Below are 11,734 nucleotides of genomic sequence, written 5' to 3' on the forward strand. Positions count from 1 at the left end.
GTTTCTTCTCTCAATGCCTAGAGCGTTGTCTCGTACTGATTTATTATGTTGTCTCCCTTGCACCCCCTACTAAACGCTTCGGACGGCTTTTGAACGTAACGAGTAATCGCTTATTTATAAATGGGCTCCTATTTTCGAACCAAACACAAATCAAATAAATAAAACTACATTTGACGATTAGGTATTAAAAATAATTTGTATTTCAATTATAAACTTACATAAAATTCATAAATTACAATATAAAATCTAGCAGAATATCATACAGCTTATACTTCATAATATAATGATCTAAAATATTATTATTAAAATGTTTATAAAAACTCGTCACACCAATCGTTTAAACATTGGTAACAATCTCCGGCTTGTTTGGAATTTGCACCGCAAGTATCTTCAACCATTCTCTGAATAATTCTTGATCCTTCTTTAAGACTAGATACTGTCCTAATACTACGTACGCCTTGAATAGCAAATAAAAACGATTATTACAAATAACAATCAATATAATACAATGAATGTGATCTTAAATATTGCACTAACTTTATCAAAGCCGGCTTCCACAAGCCTTTTTCCTAGAACTTCACCGACTCCTGCCAAATCTGTCACAGGTTTGCTGCCCATAGGCTCGGCTACAAAATTTCTATGTTTTTGCGAAGTACTAGACATTTTTATTAATTGTGAAGAAGCAATCGGCGATAAGTGTTTATTTTCTGAACGAATCAATTAGTTATAAAAACACAAACGAATACAACTTATTCGAGAACTGACATCTAAAATAGAGATGACTAGAATGGAAGTTGCCCGCGAAGCAAAATGCCAACACAACAAATAGAAACTCTTTGAGAGAAATATGTTTTTTCATTTCTAATAAAATTCTTTGATTCAATTTTAATTACTTGCAAAAACCTTCTTAAAAACGATTTATATAAAATGGTGTGAGTAATAATATTATAAACATTTATACATAATATAATCGATAAAACATTTCTTATATATCGATTCCACACATAACCTTCATAAATCGATATTTTATCCTTGACTTTTCAAAATTTATTAACGCATATTTATAATTGCACAAATTACGTCGGTTTTGTATACCCATGAAAGTAATTTATTAAAAATAATGTATATCTCTGCTTAGAAAAAGAATCATCAAAAAAGCTCATTCATAGTTGCACACAATGGCGCCAATATATGAATAAGACATAGTAGTCTGTAAACTTAAGAATCATTTTCATCTGCATTAAACAGTTTTTAATTTAGTAACATATATTTAAATTTATTATATTAATATAGTATTCTATTTACTATAAAGGAGTAAATACAAGACTTATACACTCTCTTGAAAATGGAATTTTCATGATTTTAGAGTATGAATCAAGCAGCTATTTTTGTATTGAATTCTTAATTTACTACTGTTCCAGTTCCTGAATATAAAATGTAAGTATATCACATACAGTGTTTTTTGTATTTGTATTGTGAAATCATTGTAGTTGTACAAAATTTATATAAATTTATAAAAATCCTATTTACAGTTCAGATCTCATAATTCATTATAAAGTCTAGGACCTTTTTGATTTTCTTCTTAGCTTTAGGTTTTTGCTTAGAACTCTCAATATTATATTTTCTCTTAGTTTCACTCTTCCAATATGGATTAATATAATTCTCATTCCTTTTATCTGGATACATTTCTTGAATAACCAATGAAAAAAGTTTAATAGTACTATTATCTAACAAGTCTTTTGACTCATTAGCAAATCCTAAACACCATTCGTACAAAACCTTCCAATGGTTATTGAAAAACAGCAAATGTTGTGTTATGTCCGGAAGATGAAGCATAACATCACCAAATAATGCTGTATTTTCTAACATGCTCGATAGAGCTTCTAAAGTAGTTTTGTTTGTTGGAAACTCTGTCATACCAGGAATATATCCAGATGATTCCAGAGTTGCTCTGCTATTTCTAAGTGTCTGTAAATAATATATATAAACTGGTGTGTAATAATTGTCATTATTACCATAATAATTTTATCCTCAAGCAGCATTATTAGAGCAATTTAATGAATTGATCATAATTACCGTAAATAATTGGTTTGTGACTATTTTCACCATATTATATTGCTTTTCATAATTATCCATTTTTCTAATGTTATCCACTGCATTTTTATGATCTACTCGCCTCAATTTGAATAATCTTTTATCTAGCCATATTTATAAGGAACTTTTATATCCCATAAAATTAGATAGGGTATTTGTTTCAAAAAGGATACATAATTCTGTAGAACTCTTCGAATCAAAGATATTTTTCATATCATTCGACTCATTATTATCAGAGCACTGAACATTATTGAGTACAGTAACTACAATAAATATTTTCATAAAATAGTACATAGTTTCATATATATATATTACAGAATATTTTTCTGCTGAATATTTTGTTGCCCAATATTTAAAACTAATTCGATGTGTTAAAATACTATAATACATTCAATTAGATGTAATTTAGTGTACATTTTCTGCGTTTTTGTTATAAACATCTTTTAACCTTTTCTTTAACAAAATAACTACAGGTTTATTATTCACAGCTACCAACGACACAATTATTTGCTGTCATCGGATGATTGCTGTCATTGATGGCGGCGCCACTTGATTTCGCACCAAATTTAAATTTTTTGATGCTGCGACTAACTCGAATTGATAATTTATGTTTAATATATTCGGTTTCATATTGATGGAGATGAATTGGAGGCAAACATTTGTAAGTCTATTATTGCCTTTTGGAATTAAAACTGTTTAACCGACAACTCCACATTTTTTCAATTAACTGAATTAATCAACTGAAATGTGTACATAAATGTATTATATAAAGACATTCCTTACCAATTTGATGCGTTTGGTTATATATTTTGTTATACTAGAGACAACCAGTCTCAAATTTTATATTTACGAGTATATTGAACTGTTCTAGAGGTCTTCTATAAGAACTTATAAAATATTTTAACCAGCACAAGCCTGACATTGTTTTTAACACATTACATACAATGTTATTATATATATATATATATATATATATATATATATATGTATGTATGTATGTATGGATATGTATTCAAATATTTTCAACCAAGAGCAGTTTATTATAAACTATGTTCACGTTTATGCGAGTCCATAGATCTATTGATCTTGAGGAAATGAATAATAAATAATGAATATATATATATATATATATATATATATATATATATATATATCTTTCCATATTAAACAACAACCATAATTTGCATGTAAATATATATTTACATAAAATAAATTTATAAATCTAAATTTTTATTTTACAAAATTTCACAAATCAGTCTATCATTTGCAAAATGGTTCATCATAAAATGTTAAAACACATTTCTCAACATGTGTATATAACATTTGTCTAAATACAAAAATTTAGCATCTAATATTTCTTTCGACAATTCCATTCTCGACTCACCATACTTTGTATACAAAATTGATATTTTATATATCAACGTTTGTATAGCAACATTTTGATATCATATAATAATAGGATTATTATTTGATTGAAATAGTTAAAGTTTATTACTATGCATGTACTATTTAGAATAATTCTAGGATCTATTCAGATATTATGAAAAATCGATCAAATTTAAATCTAAATATAACTGCAATAAACAAATAAATCACTATACGTATCGTTTTCAATTTCTTAATGCTGAAGTACTATTAATTTAATACAGCATTAGATATTTCCTACTTAATCTGTTACTGATTGGTCGATCTACACCTAATATGAAAATCACAGAAACTAGCACTGGAAAGATCAATAATTCATCTAAAATGTGAACCATTGGACAAAATAAATAATTTTATATAAATCAAAGATAGACCATTTGTATGATATATTTTCTTGTTTTTGTAAAACCGCTTTTTTCGGCATTTCTATAACCTCAGGATATATGACCTGCTTGTGTAAATCACAATTAGTTAATATCTTACCATCGCCTAAGTGTCTTAGACGACTCTTAATGCCATCACAGTCAGTAAGCCTTAAGTTCTTATCGAAACAAATTCTTATTTCAAATATATAAGATAGTCCTGTTTTTACATCATGCATGCATTCCATTGCAGGATTTTTATTTAGGACTTTCTTTACTCCAGAGTAAATTTCAACAGGATCAAATGTGTTATTTGGTTGTATGTCTACGCGTTGGAGGACCTTCGACATTGAATATTCTTGCAGCCATTCCAGACCTTGGGAAAAGTATTTGTTCTCCGAATTCAATTGTGGTAATACAGCTGCACATGTACCATGTTTCATCCATTCGTGTTTCCACAAGGAATTGTGCGGAGTATCTAAAAAATAATAATTTATTAAACAATTTGTATGATATGGAAAATATTAATGCTAACATATAGTCTTCAAGGTAATAAAATAATTAATTGTCTTCATGGTTGGTAAAATATTTTACTGTGGCAGTTTTAAAAAATAGATTAATTAATTTCTGATATATTAATGCCTAGTTTCTTAAGGACTAATTTTAGATTCGAAATACTGTAACAAATATATTAATATGTCTCATGAACTACATTCAGATGCATTTATTATAATGCAAAGATTAAATCATGAGTCATAGGGAATTGATATTAAGTGGTGAATAATGAATGCTATCTGATACAATGCCATGTACACTTTCCTAAGAATTATTATCATCAAGAATAAAAGCGTAGCGTATCGAGAAAAAAATTCTAATAAAGATATCAAATATAGATACAAAAAGTATAAAAATATAAATATTTAATCACTTAGTAACATCTAGTACGAAAATTGATTGCCGAAATTAATATATAACAGTTGTTTTTAAGACCGCCGCGTTTGAACACGTGTCAATGTCGAACTTGGCACAGAAATTATTTGCGGAGAATATTTGTCATATTCATTTAGGAAATAAAAATATTTATTTTGCAGCTTCAGGATTTAATTGCACGTTGTAAATACTCCATATAATCAAAAACATCTTAGATATCATCTTAATAGTAATATGTAATTGATTAACCAACCCATTAATTTTCTTTTGGTCAATAACTTTAAATTTTACTATTTTACTATCTTCTTACCTTTTTCGATATTTATCCAGTAGCGATCCAGTTGATCTTGAATGGGTTCAAGTTGCGATTGGTCGAATGCCCAAGTATCGTTACAGAAAGCTGGTCCAATAGTGCCCAATTTGGTAGGCCAAATTCCATGCACCGTCCAGATGTCGTTGGATGGCATGGAACACCTGTGGCTGGTCTCTCGTTCGCGCCATTGGTAACACACAGTGGCTGGCCAATGCTGGGTGAAGATCAAGACGTCCCAATCTTTGCCGTGTTTGGAAACCTCATGTTGCGGTGAAGAAGAAGATGGATCTTGACTAGAACTAGGGGAAAGAATTAGTAACAATAATTAATTTCTTGTAGTCGTCTTTAAATTTCTTACTCAGTTTTACATGATTCACAATTAATAATATTATATAATTTAGTACAATTAATAAGATTACCATGAAATAGTACCACTATGGTATGTAATATAATAATGAATGAAAATAAGATGTATTATGAATGAATATAATAGTAAAATGAAAGAATATAATAGTACCTTGGACATACGTAATCGTACTGCAGCTATATATAATAGTAGCATGAATAAATATAATAGTTCTACGGACTTACATAATCGTACTACAAAAGTAGGTATATAATCGTACTACGTTTGTTGATATATAATTCTACTACAACTATATATAATAGTAAAATCATTGAATATGATAGTACTACAGACATACATAATCGTACTACAAATTTAAGTATATAATCGTACTACCATTGTATATAATAGTAAAATGAATGTATATAATCGTACTACAATTGTAGGTATATAATTGTACAACTATATATAATAAAGTAAAACAATGGTATATGATGACAGTACTACGGACATACATAATCGTACTACAAATTTAAGTATATAATCGTACTACGAATGTACATAAACGTACTACCAATGTATATAATAGTAAAATGAATGTATATAATCGTACTACGATTGTAGGTATATAATTGTACTCAGTGGTGTTGTGCAAATATTTTTTTTGCCGGAACGCTAAAATTTAAAAACCGGTTCATAAACCGGTTCTCGTGTTTGTACCGGTTCCGTTCGAAAAGGAAAGTAACAAAAATCATTACAAAACCCATTTTGTGCATATTTATGTATGTTTATTACAATAATAGGAACATTTAATAAAAATTAATTGAAAAATTAGCGTTTTTTAAAAAAAAAATTTTTGCCGGAACGCGTTCCGGCCCAAAAATTATTTGCCGGAACGATGTTCCGGCGCGTTCCGGCTCGACAACACCACTGATTGTACTACAACTATATATAATAGTAAAATCATTGAATATGATAGTACTACAAAATTTAGTACATAATCTTACTACGAATGTGCATAATCGTACTACCATTGTATATAATAGTAAAATGAATGTATATAATCGTACTACGATTGCAGGTATATAATTGTACTACAACTATATATACTAGTAAAGTCATTGAATATAATAGTGCTACGGACAAACATAAACGTACTAGAAATTTTAGTACATAATCGTACTACGAATATACATAATCGCACCAGTGTATATAATAGTAAAATGAATGTATATAATCGTACTACGATTGCAGGTATATAATTGTACTACAACTATATATAATAGTAAAATCATTGAATATAATAGTGCTACGGACAAACATAAACGTACTAGAAATTTTAGTACATAATCGTACTACGAATGTACATAATCGTACCAGTGTATATAATAGTAAAATGAATGTATATAATCGTACCACAATTGTAGTTATATAACTGTACTAAAACTATATATAATAGTAAAATCATTGAATGTGATAATACTACGCACATACACAAATTTTAGTACATAATCGTACTACGAATGTACATAATCGTACTATCATTGTATATAATAGTAAAATGAATGTATATAATCGTACTACGATTGCAGGTATATAAATGTACTACAACTATATATAATAATAAAATCATTGAATATGATAGTACTACGAACGATACATAATCGTACTACCAATGTATATATTAGTAGAATGAAAGTATATAAGTAATCGTACTTCGAGTGTAGTAAATAATAATAAATACTAGTAAAATCGAATAATAGTAAATACTAGTAAATGAATGAATGTAATATATATAATAGTACTACGAGTGTATATAATAGTATATACTATATATAGTAGTGTATATAACAACTATATTCAAGAGAAATAGAATGAATATAATAGTACTACGAACTCACATAATATTACTTAGTTTTAAGGAAATATAATACTACAGCAGAATCTTACTGAATGAATTCTATGAATTCTCTCCATTAACAATAAAGTTCGACGGACAAAGAACTTAAACACGATAAACCAGATACATTACACGTTTATGTTTCATATTTTTTACTTGGAATAAAATAAGCAAAAATTACGACAGGCCTTATATAAAACATAACACGACGTCAATACGGGGCAAAATAATGTATTCTACATGTTTGGTTGCGTGCTAGTTATCACTAAAAATAAGTGCTCTAACTTTTTATGTTTTTCCTTATAATAACATATTACAGTTTCGTTCCCTTATTACTCAGTACTGTACCACAATTGCTGATATGAACACGTTTTATAGTATACTTGGTGATAGTTATATTCAATTATAATTTTAGTTAAATGGTAGTAGTCAAAGAGAAACATAAATTTTAATATATTAGTATCGGTATTTCAATAAAGCTGGACCTATTTAAAATTTAAATTGCGACTGACGCAAACAAACAATTAGGTTCAAATATAATCGTTTCATTATATGCAAATGAAATATTTAAATAGTACTAAGTTGATGTGTATCGTATTACATAAAAATATTTCCAAAACAGAAAAATATCAACCCAATTTTTAAAAATAATAGACTTTAATCAAAAAGAATTAATATTTAGCAACTTTTAAAATACCCATTGCCATCAACTGTCATCAACTCAATTTGTACATTAGGTCATTGACTTAAGTAAATAATTAAGGAGTGTTGAAAAATATAATTACATGATGAATGCCGGCGTTTTATTTATATTTAATCGTTCAAATGAATTTAACAAATATGATTCGGGTTTTTAAGCAAATTAAAACAAAGAAATCGTATTGTTCAGTATTAAAACATAAATGCAGTTGAATTCGCACTTGTTCGCTATTATTGCTGCGTAATAATGCCATTGTGATGAATATCAAACATAAAACATTGCATTATATAGAGAACAATTATATTTTCAAATGCATCTGTGTCGGAAACATGGTACGACATATTAATAATAAACATCCGTATTCATTTGCATCTATATTTTATGCAACTTGTGAAGACAACAAAGATCCAAAATAAAACAGAGGAATATTACCTCTTAAAATATTTGGGCACATATTTGTTAGACAATGTTGTAATTCTGTTTATCCATATCTATGAGAGAATTTTTGGCAAACGTTCCTACTTCCATTTAAATTGCAATTTTTTCATTAATATTCTAAACAGATTCCTATGTCCCAATGACTTTGGAACAAATTTAGCATCTGGTCTTTTCATACCAGAAAATTATGCATAGCGTAATTCTTATTATAAAATTTTAATAATATAAATATGTGCATATAAATATTTCCGCTTTTGTTATTCAGAATTTATTAGTATCTATAGACGACAACTTATACCACATTCACCACAAATTTAAAAGAAAACCAACAAATTATAGAGAACCTTAGCTTCATGTACAATAACTAAAAAAACTTTAGATTATATAAAATAAATGAAGTATTTATGTTGACGACTTCAGATTAAATTTTTGAATAGCACAAAAATTATATTTTGGACTAATGTACAGTTTTATTTTTGAGACAATGTGGTATACATTTTTCTTTTGAATAGTTATCTTCTAGATTTATGGTAAATGCATGACATCAAATTAGGAAAAGTTTTTAGACCATCTTTATTTTCCCAAAAGTTTCGAAAATATGTAAAGTACTAGAACTGTCAGAGAACTCATTCCTAAGGCCTACTATGCTTAATACGATTACATACTTGCACTTCTAAACATGTTATATCTCGCATAATACGCTCTCTCACATATGACTATACCTTAACGGGGTGTTTTATTATATTTTTTATTTAGAAACTTGTGAGAAATATCCTTATTGAATATGTAAATGTTATGATATCGCTTTCTTCATAAAAACCGTCATTGTACATATTTAAATTTAAATTACAACTAATCTGGCATACGCCGAATCGCCGACACTTGCGCGATACTGTTTACACAATCATTATCACGAGTCATGTACGAAAACAAGATAACCCACTGGCTCATAATATTTGTACTAATGAATATAATTAGGACTTATAATTGAAATTATTAAATTATGAACATTTAATCAAAAATGCAAATGCTACAACAAATAAAATGCACTGAGAAATGTAGGTTTATTTGTTTATTTCACATGCATGATATCGAAAGTGCTGAGAAAGCAACGTATTAGATAACGTGACAAAAATACAGAACATAACTTTCAAATGTGTATTTGACACTGTTATATCGAATAGCAGAGTCTGAAATTGATGTTATACTTTCGTTTTGATGAGCTAAACCCACTTTTTGTGGGTAATAATAACCTTATAGTTTTTTACGCAAAATTCTTAAATTAAATACATATAGAGAATAAAAACCATGACAGAAATAGACACTCGTTGCTATGAAGATGATATGTAAGTTACTTATATTACAGAGGTGAAAATTGAGCTTAATCTGTTAAATAAAATACTTAAAACAAAATTGGATTGAATATATATGAGAAGTATAAATTGAGAAATAAATTTGATTATCAACTTCCAGACGCCGACAAGTTAATTACGTTGATTGTACTATCAAAAATGATTTGTGTATATGACATTCCGTAAAAATAATTTCTATAATCAATATATCCTAGTTATAGATTTAAACTCAATACAATATCCAAGGATTAGGGAATCCAGAAAACAATTCCATAAAGATTTTCATTTAACTAAATTTGATCAAAAAGTTGATACTGGTTAAATTTTACAATAAATTCCAAAATACTTCGAATATTGTTTACCTTCGAATATTATCTATACAATACATACGAAAAATGTTTTAAATTATGGAGTATCAAATAAGCACAAAACGATTACATTTCAAATAAATAAAATTATTTTTAATATTATCTATATCTTTATTAGCTTCATATAAATATATGCACATGTTATCTGTATTTTTTCTGTTTAAAGAAATTATAGATAATGATTTTATTGTTCATTTTGCGCATTTCTGGTAATTATATTTAAATATTCCGCTATTTTAATTACAAAACAAATAAAATAGTAATATATTTTTTAAGGCAAGTATACTAATATGTAAGAAACAAGTGATATAAAAAATTCTATAGTTAAAGAAAGCCATGAAGATAAAATAAACTAAATTGTAAGATTTAGTATAGACATATACACTTAAAATTCAACTTAATTTCAAAGATATGTAAGTGTTAAATGTGATCTATGATTTGTAAAAAAAAAATTATTCTATACTATATTCAATTGTGTTGTTGTGATGGGCGTTAAATAAATAAATAAATATTTTTATTATTAATAAATTGAAATTGTCAAAACAGTGAGACATTAAAATACATCATTTAAACAAAAAGAATAAAATTAAAGAATTGATTGCATAAGATTCTAGAAGCACATATTATTCAATTTCATTAAATTGGGCATTCAACTTGTTTAATTCATTAGGCTCGCGCACATATGTCAATGCGATGTTAAAAAAATATCACTAACAACACAGTATGTACGTAAGTAGACGACCTTCTAAAAATATCGATCTTATGCGGATAAACTTAAATTGTACTAACCTTGTAGTTAAAAAGAAAACCAATAAAAACAACACAATGTATGAAATTGAATCCCCCGTCATTTTAAAAATATAATTAACACACTGGCTACATTAATTTTCCCACTGATCTTATGCGGTAAGCAATAACATAGTGACTAAAGTTGAAAGACATCATCAGCTGGTCTGCGACTGCAAACATGGCTACGGATAGGTAATGCAGGCGTCGCACACATACAAACACGGGAACGGATCGTCGGGGGGAGGGCTTCTTAAAGTGTGGGTCGCGACCCCCAGGGAGGTTGCGGGACTCCTGAGAAAGAGTCGCCAAGATCTGATACTTTTCAATCATTGTAAACAAAATTTTAAAATTAGTATTATTAGGCCGATTATTTTTACGATAATTTATGGCTTCTCAAGCTATGCTATTTGGCCGATATTTTTTTATAAATTCAATGATATAAATTTATCAATGCAGGGAGTCTGCGTTAATATGTTTATGTTAAGAAACAAACTTGAGGCCTTTGTTAAAATAATTCTTATTTGGAAAAACAGAGTGGAAGGTGGATCGCTCGAAATGTTTCCATTTACTAACGAGTATATAAATAATAACAATATTTCAAAAAAAGATACTCCTATAACAAAAATTATAGTTAATCATTTCCCAATGATATCGATACATAACAATGGATTTGCAATCCATTTTCAATTAAAATGGAAGAAATTTGCCGAATTAACA

At 27.9% G+C, this 11,734-nt stretch overlaps 3 protein-coding genes across 3 annotated transcripts; all 3 read right to left on the reverse strand.

The window, feature by feature from the left end:
• Positions 1-217: 217 nt before the first annotated feature.
• LOC113367953 (barrier-to-autointegration factor-like) lies at positions 218-836 on the reverse strand. The gene is given in 3 exon segments (XM_026609522.1): positions 218-388; positions 391-457; positions 538-836. Coding segments are annotated over 3 exon segments (270 nt in total). The 5' UTR covers positions 664-836; the 3' UTR covers positions 218-311.
• A 697-nt stretch (positions 837-1,533) lies between these two features.
• Positions 1,534-2,463, reverse strand: LOC113365907 (coiled-coil domain-containing protein 134-like). The gene is made up of 3 exons (XM_026607445.1): positions 2,268-2,463; positions 2,077-2,198; positions 1,534-1,968 (listed from the first exon to the last, which is right to left on the reverse strand). The coding sequence occupies exons 1-3, from the start codon at positions 2,386-2,388 to the stop codon at positions 1,534-1,536; spliced, it is 678 nt and encodes a 225-aa protein (XP_026463230.1). The 5' UTR covers positions 2,389-2,463.
• A 1,223-nt stretch (positions 2,464-3,686) lies between these two features.
• On the reverse strand, positions 3,687-11,239 carry LOC113366390 (ribonuclease Oy). The gene is made up of 3 exons (XM_026607989.1): positions 11,018-11,239; positions 5,122-5,423; positions 3,687-4,359 (listed from the first exon to the last, which is right to left on the reverse strand). Exons 1-3 carry the CDS (start codon positions 11,077-11,079, stop codon positions 3,839-3,841), a joined length of 885 nt encoding a protein of 294 aa, XP_026463774.1. The 5' UTR covers positions 11,080-11,239; the 3' UTR covers positions 3,687-3,838.
• Positions 11,240-11,734: the final 495 nt, after the last annotated feature.

Source organism: Ctenocephalides felis, unplaced genomic scaffold (genome assembly GCF_003426905.1).
Source record: "Ctenocephalides felis isolate EL2017-DRISC unplaced genomic scaffold, ASM342690v1 CF-g0.4_SCAFFOLD_01170, whole genome shotgun sequence".
Classification (NCBI taxonomy): Eukaryota; Metazoa; Arthropoda; class Insecta; order Siphonaptera; family Pulicidae; genus Ctenocephalides; species Ctenocephalides felis.